We start from the raw sequence: 21,709 nt of genomic DNA, 5'->3' as shown, positions 1-21,709 counted from the left end.
GACGTCTGGCGGCCTCTTTCAAAAATTAAGCCAACAAACACATCGTGCCTTTTTGCACAGCAGTCACGCAACATATGTAGGAAGATCGGAATGTCTTGCTGCGAATGGCTCACAAAATGGGAACACCAGAGGAGGAGAAAGGAAGGAGTAACAACAGGGACAATCTATAAACTGACCCCACTAAGGAAAACATGTCACTTAACCATTCAAACTAAGATAAAAAAGAAACAAAGGACATAAGCAATCTGAAGACTGCACACTGCATCTCTCACAAAAGCTCATTTCACAGAACTCTTGTAAGCTCAATGTTCAACCAAGCCTAGAATGATGAAATCAAGCTATAGAAATTGCCATGCCCTCACCAAGTGTCTTGTATCCAACAAAATGAAAAAGAAATCCTTTGGCTGAATGAGAACAAAGGTGTTGTTCAGCTAAAGCAACACCAATGTACCTCAAGATGGCTCAAACTTCGTGAAAGCAAAGTACAGAGCACGGTCTCAGAGCAACCGGTCTGAATTGTGCTGTTCGCCCCAGAGGCTTCAACAATGCGAGAACACATGCACAATGCTATATCGTGCAATGGCATTGCAGTGAATACCAGTAGCCAGAAGGCAACAAGGAAACAAAGAGCAACAAAAAACAAAAAGAACCACTCTTAAAGGGCCCCTGAAACGGTTCGGACAAATTTTGTAGACGCGTAGGGTACAGCTTAAGTAGAACATTCGCACCACAATTTAAGTGAAGCGTTACGTATTAATGGAGCTACAAGCGATTAGAAGTTACCCTCCTCCCTAGCCATGCTTTTCCTCCTCAACTCGTTCGCCGAGCGAGCGGGACTAAGCTCCGCCTTCACTGGTTCAGCGTCACGATGCGACGTCACATCGTCCACTTCCGGTTGTTTTGGAGCCCGCCCGCGCGAGACCTCTCCGCTAGCCGCTTGGCCGTCGACCCCAAGCGAGAGCTATCGAAGCAGCGTGCGTTGCAAGCATTCTGTCGTAGCACCGAACGTGTTTTGTATTCCGGTAACCACAGGCAAGCTGGTCATTTCGGCAAATGACTGGAGGCATAAACTCAAGCTGATGAAGGAACATTAGCGTAGACGTACGTGAGCGGCCTGATCGGTCTTCGCGGTCCATACACTTGTTGGCGCAGCGCTTAACCAGCCAAACAAAGCGCTAATATTGCTCTAACCAAGTGTAAAACAATTTAAACATTTATAAAAACACGTGTTGATGATTACACTCCTGCGAAAAATACACACCAGCAGCAAAGAAGAATACACTTCGTTGCTGCTACTGTGTATGGTTGAGCTTTGTGCCACCAGGTGGCTGCACTATGCAGACCATTCATATTTGCCCTTCTGCTCATCTCATGGCTCATCCCGTTACGGCACAGTTAAGCGGCCAGACTCTGTCCCCTTGCGCTTGCGTCTGCCCTATACCGGACTCGCAAAACGCTATTGCGCTAGTAATCTTCCGGTGTAAAATGACGGCCACAAACGCGCAAATCCTGGCGCCGATCGGTTAGCGGCAGTCTGATGCGCAGCAGGCAGTTCGCTCGTACGCTGCCCTGCAGAGGGACACGATGTCGCAGCTTGACATATTGCCAGTCGCTACGTTTGCAGTCCACAAGGCAACAAAGTCGAATCATAATGCTCGCGAAAAGACTGAGACCGACTCTGACCGCGGAGCTCTCTTCAAAATGGAGTACGTTGTAACACAAGCAGACGACACACGCTGTGTGCCGGAAGTGCTTAAGTGTACTGAAAAATTGTTCTTGTGCATTCTCTTTATGTTACTTTCTTTTCATAAAAACAAATTAACTAACATTCCAGCTATTACGAAGGTAATTTGTTTACCGTAAAGTTGGAAAAATTATCGATCACGCGCCCTTGTCAGCCAATCGGATAGCTCGCCCCAATGACGTCGTATGGGAGATTTCGGTCATATGGGTAGGGGCGGCTTAAAATTCCGCCGAGCAGTGCGCTGCGATCGGCAGCGATGTGCATATTTAAAACCTTATAATAAATTACACGCTTTACGCGGAGCACTTAGATGTGTCAATTAATGATCAGAAGGACCTACTCTAACGACTCAATACGTTTGTAGAAAATCGTCAAAAGCGTTTCAGGGTCCCTTTAACACAAAGAACTACAATGAAACAATTCTTTCAATTCTGAAGTAATCCTACACTTGGCACAACAAGAGATTCTGTGTTTCAAAAGCAGCCCGTGATGCACGCCGCAAAGTATGTGTTCAATCAAATCCATTTTCATGCGCCTAAACTTCAAGTACACTCACTGCTAGGTGCACTGCAGCGTTACATTTCCTTTGCAGTAGCGTATAGCGCTATTATACGTCTACTTGGTCCTGAAATATATCGCCCCTCGCCTCCTAGCAGAGGATAGTCAAAACTGTAGAACAGGTTATTGAGGAGTGGTCCATAACAGTCGGCAGTTTCTTAAATGGCACAGAGTCATTGCAATAAGCGAGATGTGCACACCGCACTTCTCTGCACCATGAAATTCATCACGACCTGGCATTCAAGTTTCACAAACAGTTAAGCGATTCCACCATAGACAACTTCTAGCAGACTTCCCATTAAAATCGCTTCCATCTGCCACCCCTTTGACATAACAACCCTCTCCGTTTGCTGCTTAATTCCTTGCCGCCTTCGAGCAAACCGTCACAATTTTAACACACAGAGAGATGCGGTCATCGTGAATGCCTTCCTCCTAACGTATCCGGCAAACACACTTTCCAAATTGCTGCTCGGTATAATGCAACAAAAAACGATGCAACGCAAGGCAGTTACTTCCCGGCATAATGTCAAAAGCACCTACACCCTCCCCACACAAAACACGCAACACCAAATGACAAGGTATAATTTACCGGTCACAGCTGGCCTTAATTTCACCCACAATCCTGGTTCTAGGGGTGTGCGAATAGAGATTTTTGAGATTGAATCAAACGATACCAGAAGTGAACCGCATAACGAATAATTTCCGAATAGTTTTCGAATAATGAACAGCAGTAAGAATTAACATAAAACAATGTTCATATCCCAGCATTCTTAACATAAGCAAGTTCCTGCGATCACATGGTACATTATGAAATGTTTACTAAAAGCACAAATGGAGCATTAGGAGCAAACAAGCACTTTCTTCGCATCCACAGGGCTCCCCAGAAAGTGTGAATGATTGCTGTACAGCCTGTAAAGTATGGTTACCGAAGTGACGTAGCTTGCTCCGCTAAGCATATTCTCACGTTTTATGTCTATACTATGCCCACAGGCGTGAAAATTTACTGTACTTTCGCTCCAATTTTATGTTTACTTGGGCACAGTTGACGTTTTGAAATATTCGAAAAGTCTTCGAAATAAAATGACATTTACAAACATAGCGAGTATTCGATTCGAAGACTGAATCTAATTACTATTCGATTCGTCATTCAAAAGTTTCGAATATTCGCACACCCCTACCAGGTACCATGCACCACCGATTCAGTCAATATGGCATGGCAAAGCAGGACAGCGAATCTTCTCTACACGTGCGATATTGCACTTGGTGCAAAACAACAGCCCAGAGCCTGTGATTTAACACCTGCGGTGAGCAATGCACAAGCTGGTGGATTTTGTCTTCTCGGGGCAACTAGAAGCCCAGACAAGACTATCCACCATGACGTTATTTTTTTTTTTTTTTTCGTTCAAGTAATGTAGTTTTACGATGAAACTGCATCAGACGTCCCATCGCAACTTCCTATAAAATTAAATTTCGCAGGGTACTTCTGCTAAGTTACGAAGCCTCCCGTTAGGATTTTGCAACAAAATGTTTCGTCATCAGTTTTGTTTAACTATTCACAGGTCGCCAAACCACGCACAGCTCCACCTATTGTGCACCCCAGGTGTCTACCAGTGCATGTACTGGAGAATGTCGCACTTGCAGCCAGGTGCACGATTAGATTCAGTTGGCATGGCATGGAAGCAGATTTCATTACAACAAAGCTCCGTCACACTCGTTGGCAACTTCCAGTGTCCTCATTTAAAGCGGAGAAAGACGGCGCACCATCCTCCCAGTTCTTGCAGACTGCAGCCACTGACGACGTTGTCCGCAGTCTCGATGACTTCAGCAGACCTCATCCAACGATGCGACGAACAACAACAGCGCAGCACGCTGCTGCTCACGACATCCTGCCTCGAGAGACAGGTGGATTGTAGTATGGGGGGGACACAGACCAAAGGCATCCCATCGACATTCAGCTCTTGCTGCTCCCGGGGCGACCGCAGAAGGTTGAAGCTGAGAGAGGGTGATTGCGCCTTTGGCTTCTTTCTTCTTCTTCCGAACACTCGCGAATGCCGTCAGCTGTCGAGGCGCCACGAGAGCAAGAAGAATGGGAGGGGGTAAACAGCAACAATCAGTCGATGTGGTCCTGGAAGATGAGGCGCACGTATCCCGGGTAACCTTCCAGCTGGGTGGCACAGAAGGGGCAGGCCGCCTGAAGGCCGTTGGTGCCGTGCGGGATGGACACCGAGGCCCAGTACCTGGACAAGAGGAAGGGGCGGGACCGGTGACTAAGACAAAAAAGCTGTGCAAAAGTCTGACCGATTATTATTTTTCTTTTTTTACTTAACTGGGAGCATATGGCAAAATGCTATGATAGCAGATATTGAACATTTGGCAGCAACCTTTTGAACTTTACAAATTGCTGCAAGGCACGCGTTCTGCTACACCAGTGGCGCATCTCTTAAACAGATGAGGTACGATAAAGAACAACCATAGGCATGTGTTTCAGGGAACATTGGCTGAATGCACGAAAAAGAGATTTCATCAGAAAAAATTTCTTGCAAGGTTTCGTCCTGCAGGGTTCGGGTATGGGCCAGTTGGTATTCGATTGCAAACTTGACTAATATTGTATTACACTGCAAACTTGATAGCCGTCTAAGTGCATTAACACCGTTGCTGCGCGCCCTTATGCTGTATGTGCAAGTGAAAGTATGCTATTAGAGCCGACGATCGCAGCTCAATCTGGAATGTGCAAGGGAGGACGGCGAAGAGCAAACACGCAGCCTTCTGCCACGTGAAAAACCAGGGAAAGATGGCAGAGAGGGAGGGAGGGAGGGAGGGAGGGAGGGGTGGCAGCATTGTGCTCCGGCAGCAACTGCATATGTAGCGACTTGGCGCAAAGGGAACTGACGATCGCGGCTCAATCTCGTGCGCAGAAGGGACGAGAGTGGGGAGGCAGTGCGAGAGGAGGGGTGTTTCAATTCCGTCAGCGAGTACTTTGCATGGTCGCACGAGCTGTATCTTGAAAAGCATCTGCAGACGGCTCGTATCTTTGTGCGCACTGTGTTCTCGCCGCTCTTGCTCGCACCGGCGTTTTGACAGCGAGTGTCCACGCTCATCAAGTGTGATGTGTTCATGTTTGTTTGTGCGTGCCGACACCATGCTCGTTAATTCGGTTAGTAAATGATATGAAGATACCAAGCTGAAAAGGAACGAGTAGGCATTTAATTTACACACACAGCACGCTCAAGCTGGCTCTTTGGCCACTGGCAATCCTCGCTGCTGGTTGCCCTATTGCACCGTTTCTTGCTGCCATGATCAGTGCCACACCTGGCTCGTGGTGGCTCTAACACTACAGTGTAACCATAATGTAGTTAGTAAGCGAATGCTTCCAAGTTGATACGGCTTATAAAACTACTATCCTTACTTCATATAGCTGTCTACTAATTTGCTATAGCCCTCAATGCTTTTTCTTTAGGGTACTATGTCACTTGACAACACCTTTACTAGGGTTTAGAAGGCCTGGACCTTAATTAAAAGCAATAAAGTGAGACAAAATTACGTCACTACTAATCCTTTAGGAAAACCTTAAGGAAGACAGAAATCTGCCTTATCACAACACCAACTTCACCAGCGTACATCTAAATTAACCAAAGTTCTCCATCTTGCAACAAATTTTGGTTCATCAGAGTTCACCATAAAGGGGGCCCACTCCTACGGCCTCTACCACAAGAAATCAGCAAGGGACGGGGAAATGGGACAAGTGAGGAAGAGGGTGCTCACTTGACAGTCTTTTCGGAAGCCATGTGGCCACACGGATTGAAAGCGTGGTTCGGTGGGTCGTTGTCCACGTAGAAGGCAGGCTCGATGCCCACACACAGCTTGACCACGGGACCCTTCTGCAAAAGCAACGCAATGGGCAATGCGTGGGGTCAGCTTCTGTCAAACAGCAATGCTCCTGCCTCCGGTAGCCTATTGCGATCTCTGCATCGGGCCGACATTGACCAAGTAGTGGCCAAGTCTGCTACCGCGTCAGCAGGAGCAGCTGGTCTGCGACGCGTTGCTTTTGTGCCAAAAACTAGGTGAAGTACTCGATTGGGTGACGTCAAACACGAGGAGGTGGGCAACACACCTAACATGTGGCCCTGTGCAAGTCTCCACACCGAATATATTGAACATTAAAAAAATCTAACAGTGGTAGATATACGATTTGCAAATTGAATTATACAAAGGTTCACTATTCGATTCGGTGATATTTTTACCTTGCAGTGTTTAGAAAACTATACTTGTACATTTATATTTATAATGATAAAGCAAAATAATCTCACAAGAACAGTGAAGCCACAAGCAGAGATGTGAGGCAAATCCACGCTTTTGTGGGAAACCTTTCTGTGGGAAACCATACCCTGAAGAGAGAACCAATGTTACTGGAACCAGCCCAATTTCACAGCTCCCTACCTCTTCCAACGGAGGAATGTTTTCTGAGTGGCGGACACTAGAGTCAACAGCTTTTGAGCGTCGCTGCAAGAAGCATAAAACGGGGCCCGTGCATTGGCTATGTGCGTCGCTTCGCTTTTCACTAACGCACGGGAAAAGCGTGCTTCGCAAATGAGAGCATTAGGTTTCACAACATGCAGAGGCATTTATAACGTGGCTCCGGCGCATAACCAATGACACACACCCTTAATACGCACTGTGCTTCGAAAATGGAGTCGAAGTTGCATAGTAAATATTCATGCTTATTTCACGCCTCTTTTACATTAACAGAAGTTTGTACTTACTGCCCCGCATAAGTACAATAGGCATAGCTGTATGACACGCTGTTAGAATTATTCATTACAGGAAGCAGCATAAATATGCATGCAGAGAGAGAACCACAAAGCAAGTTGAATAAAATTACACCATTGAGCTAATTGGCACACTTATTGGTAAAAACAGCGTGAAAGGAACACGGGCAAGAAAGAGAAGACCGACAACTTCACATTTCTATAAATGCAAATTTATTTGACCTAATTTGTAGGTAGGTATTATTCAATGTTGTTTCCTTGTTATGAAATTATCAAAATAAGCTTGTATGACTTGTTTCGTATCAACGCTAATGACACGCGGCTTGCATCCCTGCGATAAGCGCTCATCAATAAAACTTAGACTAATGAGACCCTGAATAATTGAAGTCCAACTTCCAGTGAAGTCGTTTCATGCAGATGTAATGGGCAATTCTAATTAAACCCCACTTAAACACCTTCCCGGATAAGACTCGTGACATGAACCCACATCATGAAAATTTAAACATGATGTCACATTTCATACTCTCATCATCATCATACTCTCATGAACACGGGAAAAGATGCACACGACACTTGTGAAAGCTGTATGTATTTGTACATGTCAAACTTTCCACACACATTATACATAATGTGTCTGCCGTTTGCACACAATATGAAGTCAGTGCTACTATTAGTTCTCAGAGCACACCGGGAAAACCTACTATGCGCCTCATATTACAGATAAAAACAGGAAATCAAACATTGCCCTTCTTATGCCCTTCAGCTACCGAATGTAAACTGGGGGTAGTATACAGAGCTTCAGAACTCTTAAACATTTCAAGTAATGGCCCTAGAACACTTTTGAGCATTTTGAAATTTTTTTTAACACACATTATAAATTGACAACCTTGAAACTTTCTAGGAATTTAAAGATCCCCCTTTTCCTCTGACACCCTTCAGAGAGTTCAGTTCATTCGATACATTGAGCAAGCTGCACACAAAGTTGTCAAGTACATTTTTAACGCTCTGGAACACTTGATTAACAAATTTCACGCTAAAATTAAAACTAGTTCAGACAGCTTAAACGTTGATTGTACGTAACCCACCACATGCCCACAATATGTTTATACTAAATATAATCAAAGTGCCTTAATTAGCCCTCCAAAGAGACCGGGAAAACCAACTATATTCACACCTCATATCACACAAGAACATAGAAAACAGCCATTAAAGATTTAGTTTTGAGGTTCGTAATTAGCCTACACACTTGTAACTTTTGGTGCACATTTCCCATAAAAGGGCACCCATTCATTCCAAATACAGCATTGCTAGCCCTTTAGGTTACCGCAGGACAGCTGGTAAAGTTTGTAAGCATTTCGAGTGTAACATCTCAAAAGAGGCAGAAAACGAACTTCTAATCCACACCCACATGTTTTAATTACTCCAGGCACAAGCCTTAACATGTCCTCCGTTCTTGGCGAATAATAGTTATCGCAGCTCACTTCACGAAACACAGATATGAAGTTTTTGAACAGCTATACAAAGTCGCACTAGAAGCTTGGCTGCAGAACACAGCCCTGTGCAACGTGATTACAGTAAAACCTCGTTAATTCAAACTAGGTTTATTCGAAATCCTGTGTAATTCGAAGGTTTTCGGAGGTCCCGACAGTTTGCATGCAAATTTTGCCAGATAATTTGAACAGCCAGCGTGCCTATATCTGGATAATACGTCAGTTTAAACTATGGCCTCTGTGATCCGCCACAAAAAAAAATGTGTGCCAGTCTCTGAGGCCAGTATAGTTGCCGGAGTGCCAGCCAGGCAGCACTTTAAATGAACTTTCCATTTCCGGTTAATGTTGTGCGCAGTTTTGTGGAGTGTAGTGCCGGTAACAGTGAACTGCTGCGCACTGTAAGCAGACTGGAGGACGCAGCCTACAGTGCGGCTAACTACCGTGCCAAGCAGTCACGCATTGATGAATACCATATTTACACGATTGTAAGTCGACCACTTTTCTTAAATTTGAAAATCTGAAGTGGGGGGTCGACTTACAATCGAAACAAAAACATGGCACCGCCAAAAACGCGAGACCAACGGGAGCTACAACGTAGTTAGAATTTTATGTTCGCTCTATGGCCCTACCCATAGCGTTTCGCTATCCCGCGTGTTTGTTCGCTTTTCGGAAGGGTTTTTCAACATTTTTGAGAGCTTTACAGTGCGCACAACACTCATGAGGGGGTGTCGATAGTTGATGGAAGCGCCGCTGTTCTATTCGCGGCGGCACCCTCAGTACGGCGGCGCTTATGGGGAGCATCGGTAGTTCATGGAAGAGCAAACACCATGGCGGGTTTCTCTTTGCCTGTTGCGCTTAGCTATCTCTATACAGTGGAACCCCGTTCATACGTTTTTCACCGGACCGGGGAAAAAAAACGTAACAGCCGGGAAAACGCAACAGTGAGGAAAGCTCCGAAAATGAATGAAAAAAAGGACAGCTTCAACTATAGACAATTTATTTCCACAGAGTGCGCTTAGGACTTAAAAAAGTCTAGAATGATGGCTTGCCGTTTCTTTCGCTCGCTAGAAATCGCCACACGTTTCTCAATAGCCTGGAAGGCCGCATTGCTGTCAGCGTCGCTGTGAGGTGCGACGTACCTGCGGAGGAGGTCTAGAGCCGCGACGGCTTCTCCAAAGCTAGGATTTGGCCACTCCCCGGCATCATGCGGCTCGTGCTCCTCGTCGTCACCGCGCCACGTCAATGGCAACGGACAAAGGAATATCCGCGGGAAATTTTGCCCTCTTTGGCGTAATCATGCTAACCTGCTAACGATTGTTTAGTATTGCTGCGGAGCGCGCGCGTCCGAGCAGCCCGGTTGCGCGCGGCGCGCCGTGGGAGAAATGTAAACAAGAGAGGAGAGCTGGCCCGATAGGCGGAGCAGCCACGAGCAACGCCAACTTCCGGTTTCACTTTTGCTTCACAAAGAGTGACGCGAGGGCCTCTCCCGAGTTTCCTTACTCCGTGAGTCGACCCGTCCAACAACCATGCGGTGACCCTAATCACAGTGATGATAGTGAGAGCATTTTTCACGAATGGCCACTTAGTGGCGGCCTCTCGAACTGGCGTGCGGCTTCTTGCAGCCAGTTCCATAGCCAAGCCCGGCCAAGCCCAGCCAAAACTTGTCAAAAGCCAAAATGGCGGCTGGAGCGCGTTGCCTACTTCAGCCCAGGCGGGCTCGGAGTGCTAAGTTGCGACGTATCATGCGGGAACGTTTTCACAGCTACGACGTAACAGCGGGGTTCCTTATACATTGGATCCTATGGAAGCTATGCCGGGACCGCATGAAAACGACGTAGCAGCCGGGAAAACGCAGCAGTGAGGAACGCAACAGTGGGGTTCTACTGTAGTTTGACGAAAGGCATGGGTTTGACGTGTTCCACTTGACTGCTGGCTACGTGCTACTTCTATGCTTCCTCAGTCATCATGAGTGCTCCAGGCCCACTAATCATTCGGCACTCATTCACAGCAGCGTTCAAGAGGGCCACCATCCTTTACGCCGAAGAAACAAATCACTGCGCAGCGGGCCGCAAGTTTGATGTTTCTGAACAGGTGGTGCGAGAGTGGCGACTGCAGCCAGGCGAAATTTTCACCTGTGACGGCAAGTGCGAAATTTCCCATGTGCTGAAGTCTGGACGCTTTCTGGAGCTGTAGGCTAAGCTTGCGGCGTACGTCGCTGAAATGCGTGATCGGTCCCTGCCAGTGAAGTGCAACATGGTCATGAAACAAACCCGGACCTTCGCCTTAATTTTAAGGCCCTGCTCCGCCGTGAGTACAATGATGGCGACGAAAGTATGGCGTACACAACAGATGTTGTTGACTCATGGCAGCTGCTCTGCGATCAGGGAGGTGCTCCAAGCGACGTGACACTCGAGGACTTTGTCTTCAGCGATACTTGCGCTGTGACAACTGAAGAGCTGGGCGATGACGCAATAATCCAGAGCGTCACAAATACAGAAATGCAGGACGACGAGTCGGACGAAGAACTCCAGGCGGCAAGCAGCATAGCTACACCGAAGCAAGTCATGGATGCGCTGGATCTCTTATGCACGTATGGGGGCGCGCACTCGCAAGAGCAAGCCTTAGCAGCCCTGTCAACCTACGAGCGCTTTATAAGCCCGACGCTTCTTAAAAAGCGGCAGATGAGGATGACGGAGTTCTTCGCTTCCACCTGAGTTGCATAGAATTGCTCTGCGGGAAGTTAAATAATATATTCCAGCGTTCATGAATTAACGTCGTCATTGCTTTACTGAGCGCGGTATCATCCTATGGCTGTGAGCGTTAAGCGCTCTAATGGTAAGTGGTGGCCTCATGGATCCACCAAGTTAGTACTACTTCCAATTTTCTTCGAAAGAATATTCAAGTTGATAGCTCTGGTGTGTGCTTTTTTTTTTTTTTTTGCGCCACGGGTTGCCATGTCTTCGTGAAAGGCACGGAGGAAAGGCAGTTTCCTTCCTCCACGGTGAATTTTTTTTTTAGTGATGACAAATTATGATGATGATGGCACTGATGGCCACATCTAGTGGCAGCTATGAGCACTAGGCGCGGCGCTTGCTGCAGGCCTGCTTTTCACCGTACGCGTAATGAAGAAAAATGCGTTCGTACCCGCTGGCTATCGGGCATCACGCTCTTGGTTGTGTTATTAGTTTTGGCGTTTATTGGTTATCTTTGTAATTTTGCTATCTACAAGGTGCCATACACCAGGAGTGTTCCAAGAACCTGCATCTTTATTTGGACTGCTGAAACATGCGAACCTCTATTTAATGAAACTCGCGATTTAACGAAATTTTCGGCTGCAAATTGGACTTCGTTATATCGAGGTTCGACTGTATATCAAATTCTGGCTATATTAAACTATTTCGTGATCACTACGCTGTTTGATACACTGAGGTTTGACTGTATCATGCCTGAGAGCACCCACATATTGAACTCTGCAGTTTATAAGGACGTCAATATTTCGAGATAAAATGTATGAATGTATAAGTACAACTGTACTTTTGCCGCTCAAAGGAACGGCATGGCAATGAATCGGCATTGCTTGCCATCTGCATAGTCGAACTTTCTCCACCAAGGAAGTTACGACGGCAGTGCCACTAGTTCTAGCGACCACCGCTCGGGACAGGTTTTCCAGTCGAGCTGGTTCCACTAACGTTTGGAGAAAAGACCAGTAGGCACTCGAACACTGTGACGTGTTGTAAGAGAGGACATTGCTGCTCTATGCTTTGCTCTTGCTTATCTCCAATACCAGGACCTTAAATACCAGAATACAAACTTTCAAAAGGATAGCAAAAATACACAAGGGCTCTCTTGTGAAGCAGAACACAATGGTGTCAAGGACAATTCCTTGAACCCCAGAGGCAGGCACTGCAGAATTCTTGAAGAAATTCAAGGCCACTGCAAAGCACATTGAGACAAAAACAAAAAGTGCACAGGACTCAACACTTGTGTTGTGTGCTTCTGTGTGGTTTTGAAGTCGGTTCCTCAACATTCAAGGGTTTTCAAAGACTGTAGGGCTCTCTTGTGAAGCAGAACACAATGGTGTCAAGGACAATTCCTTGAACCCCAGAGGCAGGCACTGCAGAATTCTTGAAGAAATTCAAGGCCACTGCAAAGCACATTGAGACAAAAACAAAAAGCGCACAGGACTCAACGCTTGCATTGTGTGCTTCTGTGTGGTTTTGAAATCGGTTCCTCAACATTCAAGGGTTTTCAAAGACTGTCACAGACCCTTCACGGCGTAGTTGGCAGTGCAATACAATGGCAAACAATTAAGCAAAGAGCCGGTCAGCGGAAGTGGGCACGCACCTTGAGGCACATCGGGCAGGTGCGCACATTGGAGGCCCCCTCGGGGAGTCCCCAGTGGTGCAGGCCCTGGACGTGGCCACAGTGCAGGTACACGTACGGCTGCTTGTCCCCCTGGCTCAGCGTGGCACGGCTCGCAATCACCAGGGTGTTCAGACCCACGGGGCATTGGGGGCGGCCCGCGTTCAGCTCCTCCACGCGTGCCTCCAAGTGCTGCTTCGTCTGCCAAGCAGCGACGGAAACAAACGTAGCTGTTTCATTTCGAGGGCAAAGCATTGATAGAGACAGCAATTTACTAGACAACTACCCGAAGTAAGATTCGTAGTTTTCACCAACCGTAGAAATCGCAATAAACATTCATTTATTAAGTAAACAAGCGTGTTGTTACAAGTCCAAAAAATTAACACGAACATATTCAAATCGATGATCGCGAGCACTCGCTGTCACAAGACCTGGTGCAATGAGTGCCGGCTGAAAGGAGGGCATGTGCTTGTCCAAATCCCGAAAGCAAATATTTCGTGCTCCTGCTTGCTTCCCCATTTCAACTGTCAAGAGTCTCCCAAACTCGTATAACGTGACCTACAACACTAGACGCGCGGGAAAATGGCGCGCATCAATCCACCTTGGCTCACCTTCGCATGCTTGCCCTCACACCCGCAGATCACGTGACCACCAATACAGCACTCAGGCCACTCGTTTTTCTCACACTTCACTCTTGCACACAACAGCATAGCAGCGCCGGCAGCAAAAACGCACCTCAAGTGTCCCTATATAGTTGTTACCACAATAAAAGGCTTTGTCCAAGTTACGACTTTGACAATATCGGCACATATGCACCTGAATGCCTTGTTCCAGTTTGCTGCTCAATTTCATGCCCCACATGCTCGGGACTACAAAGGCACAGAAAGTGATAAGCTTCCCCGTAGAACCTCCCGCTTCTTCTGTTGTAATTGTGCTGTTGCTTTCTTCATGTTCACCCATGCCGCACATTTCAACTGCTTTGATTGCTCGACTGGCCATAATTTCCACCAGAAAGAGCATGCACAAAGAAAAATCTTCACGCAGACTAGCACAGACCACGGACCTCTCCCAAAACACATTCAATATTCAAGAAACTGAACACTGGTACATATTCAACAGGAAATTCAAACTATTCGAGGAATTACTGGTTCGCATCCTCGTTGCTAGATTCAATTACCTGCATTCATTTTTTTCACTGCACACTCCTATCGTCGCCAAATTTGACAACCATGAATTCAAACCACTGCATATGCTTTGGATTCTGCTTAAATTTGACCATCTTGGATCTCGATTTTCACCACCTGGATTTTCGTAGGCCTGTGCATCTGAATGGCCGAATGCAACCAGCAAGCTACTTCATCATACCCATTACAGGCATGTAATGGTGTTAGAATTCAACAGACAGCACAGACAGTTGCCACCAATGTTGCAATTTCCTTCTCTTCAAGGTTCTGATGACACAGCTACAATAAAATCCACTAGAATGCACCCAATTTTTTTCCTTTATTCCCACTAAATGTCCACGAAGAAGAAATTTGGGTCACGGTATCCTACAAATCCACTATCAGTTATCGTTCCATTTTCACCCCAAAACCTACCTACTCGAAGAACATCCGTTAAACTGACAACACTGCACAACACCTCAAAAGCGAAAAAATGAAGAGCCATGAAGTTGGAGCACGCGCGCACGCGCGCGCGCGCGCACACACAAACACACACACACACACACACACACACATGCACGCATGCACACACGCACACAAACAAACAAACAAACAAAAGAAGCAGAAACCTGTCTACCCACCGGTGACTTCAGGAGTCCCTCGGCCGACCGGAAGAGGAGTGTAGCTCCGCAGAGGTCAATGAGCGAGCCGTCTCGCAGAACGTTCGTCTCTTCTTCAATCTGGACAGAAAGCGCAAGGGAGCGCAACATGAGCCTGCTTCCAAGACCAGCTCAGAGGCATCCTCAACACAAGAACCTCGCCACATACGAGGCTGCAGCAATGAGCTCGTCACGGAGTGCACAGTCAAGCCTGGCTCACTAGGACTGTGTGGCATCATCGCGGGGCACAAAACAAAATGCAATCATTTTCACTGATGATTATGTAGTTACGCACACTTAACAGGCTTTATTTAAAGGCCTCATAATTGTAGCGTAAAGCGCAGGGATAAATGGCTCTCCCGGCTATAGGCACAGGCTCGTCAGACCCAAATTTCGCACAGAAGTAACAGTTCATACTGAATTTTGGTTAATATCATTCCTAGGCTACGTATTTGCTTGTTTCACCCAGAATGAGTCCTATCTTCATATCACCTGCCACGGAGCAATACCAAAAAATTATTGTCCCAGTGAAAGTATGGCCGCACTGGGCGTCACTATCGGGGAGAAATACGCCATGTGCCGTTTCCTTCCCCAACAATGAGAGAGGATACCATGGTTCCTATGCCGTGAAAATATTACATATCTTTTTTTATTTACTCACAATGAAGAGAGCAAATACTGCACTCAAGCACATTAACTACCAAATGAAGCATGTTCTGAAATGCTCCATGCAGGTGAAATCTGAGCATACATGAGCCAATTGTGAAGCTGGAAGAGCCCTTTACACAAACCTGTACAGTCAGCTCCCAATAATCCCAAGTCGTGCAATTGGAATTTTTGGTTAATTAGAAGTGAAGGACTGGATCGTTCAGTTTTGCATGCAATTCTGTATAAAAACTGCTCGATCATTCGAGGTTAGAAGGTCATAACATCGGTTAAATAGGAGTTATTCATCAATGCTGAGTCTCGAGACGACCATAATTTTTGAATGAAATGCGCAATTTTTCAAGTGCCAAAACAACTCCGTCTATTAAAGCGGTGTCGTCATAGCAGGTGACGCTAGCCGATTGCAACTTGTGGCTCCTACCGCACGCTTGACCTGGCGACGAAACTAAGTCTTGAAATAATTTGACAAGGGTGACAAGGGTGGCCCCGCCAAGCAAGAAATTGCACGGGTGAATGGCATTAAGCCTAACACACCATCGAACTTCATAAGGAACCAGCACTCAATACTGGATGCTTTTGAAAATGACTAATTCAAGATGTCCAGGAAGCTAATGAACACTGGTGCCTACCCAGAGTTAGAAGGCACTGCTGCTTTCGATGAAAGAAGCACTGGCACAAGAAACTTCCTCTCAGCAGTGAGGCAGTTGCAGCGAAAGCTTTATTGCTTGCAGCGATGTTGTGGGTCAAAAACTGTTTCTTCTGATGAATGGCTGACAAGCGTCAAACAACATTATGACCCAAATTTTAAAAGCATGTGTACAGAGAAGGCGTCAGTCAACCAGGAAACATGCACAACACTGAAAGCAGAAAAGCTTGACGAGTGCCTCAATGGCTATCAACCTTCCAGAACACAGCTTCATTGCAGATGAAACTGCGCATTACTATAGGCTACTACCAGAGAAGACGCAGACATTCAAAGACGACGATTGTGTTGGGAGCAAACGGAGCAAAGAAAGGGCGTCCGCTATGATCGCGGCAGACGTAACTGGCACTGAATGACATGGCCTGCTTGCGATTGCGAAGGCAGCTAAGCCTAGATGCTTTAAAGGCGTGAAGACGCTTCCTGTAAACTATGCACCGAACAGGAAGACGTGGATGACGTCCGACATTTTTTATAAGTGGATCACAAAACTGAATCGCAAGTTCAGCTCATCGAACTGCAAGGTGCTGTTCCTTGGGGACCAGTGCAGTGCCCACATGAACATGTCAGCCTTGAGTGCGGTCCGTCTAGCATACTTGCCTGCAAACATGACGTCAGTGTTGAAGCCCATGAACCAGGGCATAATCAAAAATGTAAAGGTGCTGTACAGGCAGCATCTTGTCAAGTGCATGATTTTGTGTATGGACAACTCCTCGCAATACAAGCTAGGCCTACTCAGTGACATCCACATGCTAGAACGAGCTTGAGGCTGCGCAAAAGAAGAGACCGTGCCCTACTGCTTCAGGGGATGCTCCTACTTGCCCGCTGGGGGAACAACAAACAAGTAACCGACAACAGTAGTTATGGAGATGCTCTCGGCGACGTTCATTTTGAATAGTTCGTCACTATGGACAGCACAGTCGAAACAAGCAATGCACTGGTGGACAGCGAAATTGTGCAGCTTGTCTGGCTGCATAAATCCATTCATGAGAATGTTATCGACGACAACATTGAAAACGAATTGCAGCCGAGGGCTGCCGCTGTAGCTGCGGGCCTTGCTCTGGCACAGCATTTTTTTGCTGGTGAAAATAACATGGAAGGAGCACTTGGACACATCTACTGCTTGAAAAACTTGCTTTCAGCAGATAGATTCAGTAAGCAAAAGAAGACCAATAAGACAGACTATTTTTTCTAAGAAACTTGGATTTGAGACTAATCAAGGTGCTTCTATTTTTTTTTTACTTTTTGCATGAGTGGAAGTATGTCTAATTCAAAGTTTTTTGCAGTCCCCGTGAGCTTCGTATTAACGGGAGTTGACTGTACTCCTTACTTATGGGGCACCCGATTTTTTTTAAAGGAACCGTACAAACATTTATGCAGCCATTTTACAAGGCATACACAAGGAAGGAAGAAGTGAGTTACGCACCCTGACACCCTTCTTGGGGGCCGATCGGGACTCGCGGATGGCATACACGTTGCCACCGACGGACACCTCGCGCCAGATTCCGGGTGTCGCACCACCGCAGAAGGACCCTTGCGGGTGCATGATGAGGACGCCATTGGTCGTCAAGCCGTCTATCTCACCGTCCTGCTGCCATTTGGTCGCCTTCTCCTGCACAACAACGAAAAGGTTAACAACAGGTGAGGAGGAGCTCACACATGATACAGTGAGTGGCCTACGTATCTGGTCTGTCAGGTTTTTAACAAGCCACAGACTGCAGACGGACCATGGCTGTCATCGCTAGCTGAACCTATGTCCCCTGCAGGACAGAGGCCTCTCTCGGCAACCTTCAGTTACCTTTGCCTAGCACCAACCAACTTCATTCTATCCACGCAAACTTCCCAGTCTCATCACAGCACCTAATGAACCTGCCTGCCTGTGAACATTAAGATGTTCACAGGCTCCAATGGAACCAACACAACTCCGATGGAACCAACATAAAGGAAAAGGGGGGATAGTCCACATTTTTTAAAACTTGGCCTTGAGCGCAAGCACTCGGCAGAAGACACTTTATTAAACAAGCTACGATTTACCTCTGGACGCAGCACACAAGTGGCAGAAAACTTTGAACAACAAAAACTAGCAAGCAACACCTTGTATTTAGAGCTTTACAGCAACTTTGCTGTTGTCTGCTTCAGAAACATGTGTGTACCAACTTGCTCCAAGCAAGTTGTGCTGCTCTGGCATGCCTTTCCCATCAGAATACACGACAGTAGGGTCACAAACAGGCGAGCGGAACTTTTTTTGCAAACAGAATTTATATTTTGCAATACCTGACGGAACATTTGTAAATCGTAGAATGAGCCCAAGTTCGTAAACTTTACATAAAATCCAGGAGAACTAGTAGGTATGCACCTAATGCTATGTCATACTCCCATGCATTTCCCCTTTCCCCTCCCTTGGCATCTGCACTGTTACTCTTCAGAGACCAGCAGTCACCTGCTCGAATCATCTCAGCCTCTTAGTTTCAACTACTAGAATATCAGCTACACTTGTGTCACATACACTCTACGTCAATGACAGAAAAGTTGCACCCGCGCAGAAACCTTGGTTGTGTGGCAGGTGTCCACCGTTAGAAGCCACAACATAAAAGCAGAAAGCTGCTCATAAATTCAATGCCATCAAAGAAACAACAGGCGGGTGTCTCAGCAAGAGGAACGAAAAGACCACAACAACAACCAAAACTTATCAGAAAAACAACACGACTCAAGTGCCATGAAGAAGCGAAAGCTTGCACTCTGACAACGACTGTCAATGGACAGCTTAGGCACAGGTCAAATTTGTTAAGCTGAAGGAGAGCACAAGAAAGACATGGACGAGACAGACAGGAGTTCTTGATTATTGAAGACACGATTTCCCTCGTTCAGATATATCTGCTGGCATAAAGAACTGAAGGGTGCTCAAACACTGAAATGTAGCCTTACTTCGAGCAATTTACTGACAAACACAAATTAGAGATGCTATTATAATGCCTTTAGCAATGATCACATAGAAAGCATACACTGAGACTAGTGTCCTATCTGCCCAACGTATGTCTTGTTGCAGGAGAAAGGCAGCAACATTACAAATGTAACAATTATGTTATATACTGACAGTTCCTGAACCACATATTTTTAAATATCCTTTCTGTTGTATCTTCAACTTGGTTCTTTGTAGTAAGTGTCGTTAACCTGCAGTCTGTAAGTTGTATGCTCACAAATTAGTTTTAGAAATTTGCATTAGTGCTCAGACTGCTTTCTTATTTGTCTGTTCTATATGCTTCTTTGCCATAAACTAAAAGAACAGTTAACAAAGTTCTAGAGTAAACTGTCCTTGCCAAGCTGGTGTTCCAAATAAAAGCAGGTGTACTATAAACCCTGAACCCTGCAGACATAATAAATTTTACTCCTGCAGTATATCTCGATGCCAGGGTCACGATAGTATAAAGCTATTTCACCCAGTTGTTATTCTAAATCTGCCATTGCGTCTTCTACCTATTTGAGTCACGTCGAAAATCACTGTGTTGTGTCTGCACCCAAGTATTCGCCAAACAACCCAGACCAGCCTTCTGCTGAAGAGTAAAGGATCGCTGCAAAAGAGAGTGCTTCTCTCATGCAATGCGACAACCCCGCATGGCATTCCACTCACCCCGAGGAAGATGTTTCGGGAGGAGTCGAATCCAGCGGCAAACACGCACGAGCGGTGCGAACGGTTGCGCTCGCACAGGATGCGGCAGGCAAAGCGGGAGATGGTGCTCTGGGCGACCCTACAGGCACCCGCCTTGTTGTCCCCACCGGCCACCGTGTCCATCACCACAAAGTCGATGGGACTCTCCGAGGAGCGGCCAATCTGAAACAGAGGGCACACAACACTTGTCACCCAGGAAGAGCAAGAAAGATGCACACTCTAGAACTGTTCGACAAGCCGTTTGACATACAAGCCAATTGCAATACAGTCGACTTCTGTTAATTCGACCCCGATGGGGACGACTGAACCGATAGATTTATCCCACGGGTTGGAATAGATTAGAGGCGGAAAAAAAGCACCCAAACACAGAGCTGCCTTCATAAAAGCACTCGTCAAACCTCGATATAACGAGCTTGGATTTAATAAAATTCATGTTGTAAAGAACTATCGTCATTTTCAAGCATTTTCAGGCAGCTCGCAGCGCTCGCAGAAATACTAGAGCCGGGGATTCCTTCTGCACAAAGGGTATGGGGAGAGCGTAAACATGCGGTAACGTGATCAAGCACCCATGACGGAGGAGGTGGGACAGAAGGGGGGGGGGGGGGGGGGCAGGGATGCGCGCTTATCTGCCTTCACCTCTTAGTGCACGCATCAGTTCTGCACAGGCCACATGCCATATCTTGGAGGTAATCACTCCGTGGCAAGCCAGAATGGATGGTGCCTTTGCACGCATTTTGCTGTGCTCGCGTATCTAACGTGCTGGCGGTCGCGTAATCTCAAGTTGCTAAAACACGGGCGAAGCGCTCACTCGCGTTGCGACTGCGAGTTCGCGGTCATCGAATGAGATCCGTTAATGGTAAAGCTACAAACCGTACTTCGCCTAGTTGCCTCTTTGCCATCGCCAAAATGCTCTGGCTTTTTGGCAAAGCTCCGACTACATTTTTTTTTTTTTTGTACAGAGCGAATATCAGTACTTTTTTACCATTTTGGTTTTAGTTTGTGGCCGCCGGCTGCAGGCGCAAAGCGGGGTCAGCTATGGCGTCCAAGACTTGCGGTGCCACATGACGCAACAAACGCTAATCTTGGACACAGTGAGCCACGTTGATGCACTGCTCTCTGTGCGATCTGCACCGCGCGCGTTGGCACTCACAGCAGCACTATTACGGCCCAACCTTTTTTGCAATTTGTCTATACGAACCCGATAATATCCACTAGGAATGCTATGGGAAATTGCGAAGTCGTCTTTAATGTGAGAAAGCTTTCTTAAATTGCGAATTTCGTTCATTTCCGGTTGTAAACAAATTGTTTTCGCTGCAAGTAGAAGTTTGTTATATCGAGGTTCGACAGTATTTACTATGGGTGTGCGAATACTTGAACGTCACTGAATCGAATCGAAAATCTACTATGCGAATATTTGGTACAGAGGCTCGTGCTGTGTTGCATGCGCCATGGACTTGCTCGTGCTCAATGCCGCGGAAAAGAGCGCAAAAGGGGTGTGCCGCAGACGGGCCGCGCGTTCCATGGCAATCTTTTATTGGATAGAAATCTCTGCTTTTCAGTTTTCCACTGGAATAAAGAAGGGCTCTTCCCATCTTTAAGGCAGTTGGGTTATTCTAAGGCCAATCTGCATGACAGACAAACATGCGGGCCGCGCATCACGTGACTCGACCACCGCTCCGTGCATAGCCATCGTTGGTACTGCGTGGGTTGACCGCCAGCGTCGTTTGTCACCGAAAAAAAAAAAGTTCTGAAATCAAAATGGTTACCACTAACTTTCACGAGGCAACCTTCCCTACATCTGCTGCCCAGACAAATGTGCGCAGCCGGGCTGTCGGTGCCCTAGTCACGACACTTAAGCTCCTGCAGTTTAAATTCAAAGCTATAGACTTGTGGCAGGACACTCGAAGCTAGAGAGAGAGACCGATGTATCCCTA

General features: G+C 46.6%; 1 protein-coding gene across 9 annotated transcripts in view; it reads right to left on the bottom strand.

Annotated features, from left to right (window-relative positions):
• Positions 1–2,151: 2,151 nt before the first annotated feature.
• Positions 2,152–21,709, bottom strand: part of Pli (E3 ubiquitin-protein ligase pellino) — a 123,347-nt gene continuing 103,789 nt past the window's right edge. For all 9 annotated transcript variants that reach the window (XM_075698783.1, XM_075698781.1, XM_075698779.1 and 6 more), the window contains 6 exons: positions 19,737–19,937; positions 17,535–17,720; positions 14,725–14,823; positions 12,903–13,121; positions 6,065–6,180; positions 2,152–4,539 (listed from right to left, as the gene is read on the bottom strand). In XM_075698783.1, the coding sequence (XP_075554898.1) occupies positions 4,413–4,539; positions 6,065–6,180; positions 12,903–13,121; positions 14,725–14,823; positions 17,535–17,720; positions 19,737–19,937 (948 nt within the window). In that variant the 3' untranslated portion in view covers positions 2,152–4,412. The remainder of the gene's footprint in view (positions 4,540–6,064; positions 6,181–12,902; positions 13,122–14,724; positions 14,824–17,534; positions 17,721–19,736; positions 19,938–21,709) is intronic.

Source organism: Dermacentor variabilis, chromosome 7 (assembly GCF_050947875.1).
Source record: "Dermacentor variabilis isolate Ectoservices chromosome 7, ASM5094787v1, whole genome shotgun sequence".
Lineage (NCBI taxonomy): Eukaryota > Metazoa > Arthropoda > Arachnida > Ixodida > Ixodidae > Dermacentor > Dermacentor variabilis.
Note: the sequence above shows the minus strand (reverse complement) of the source record. Positions and strands in the feature narration are given on the sequence as shown.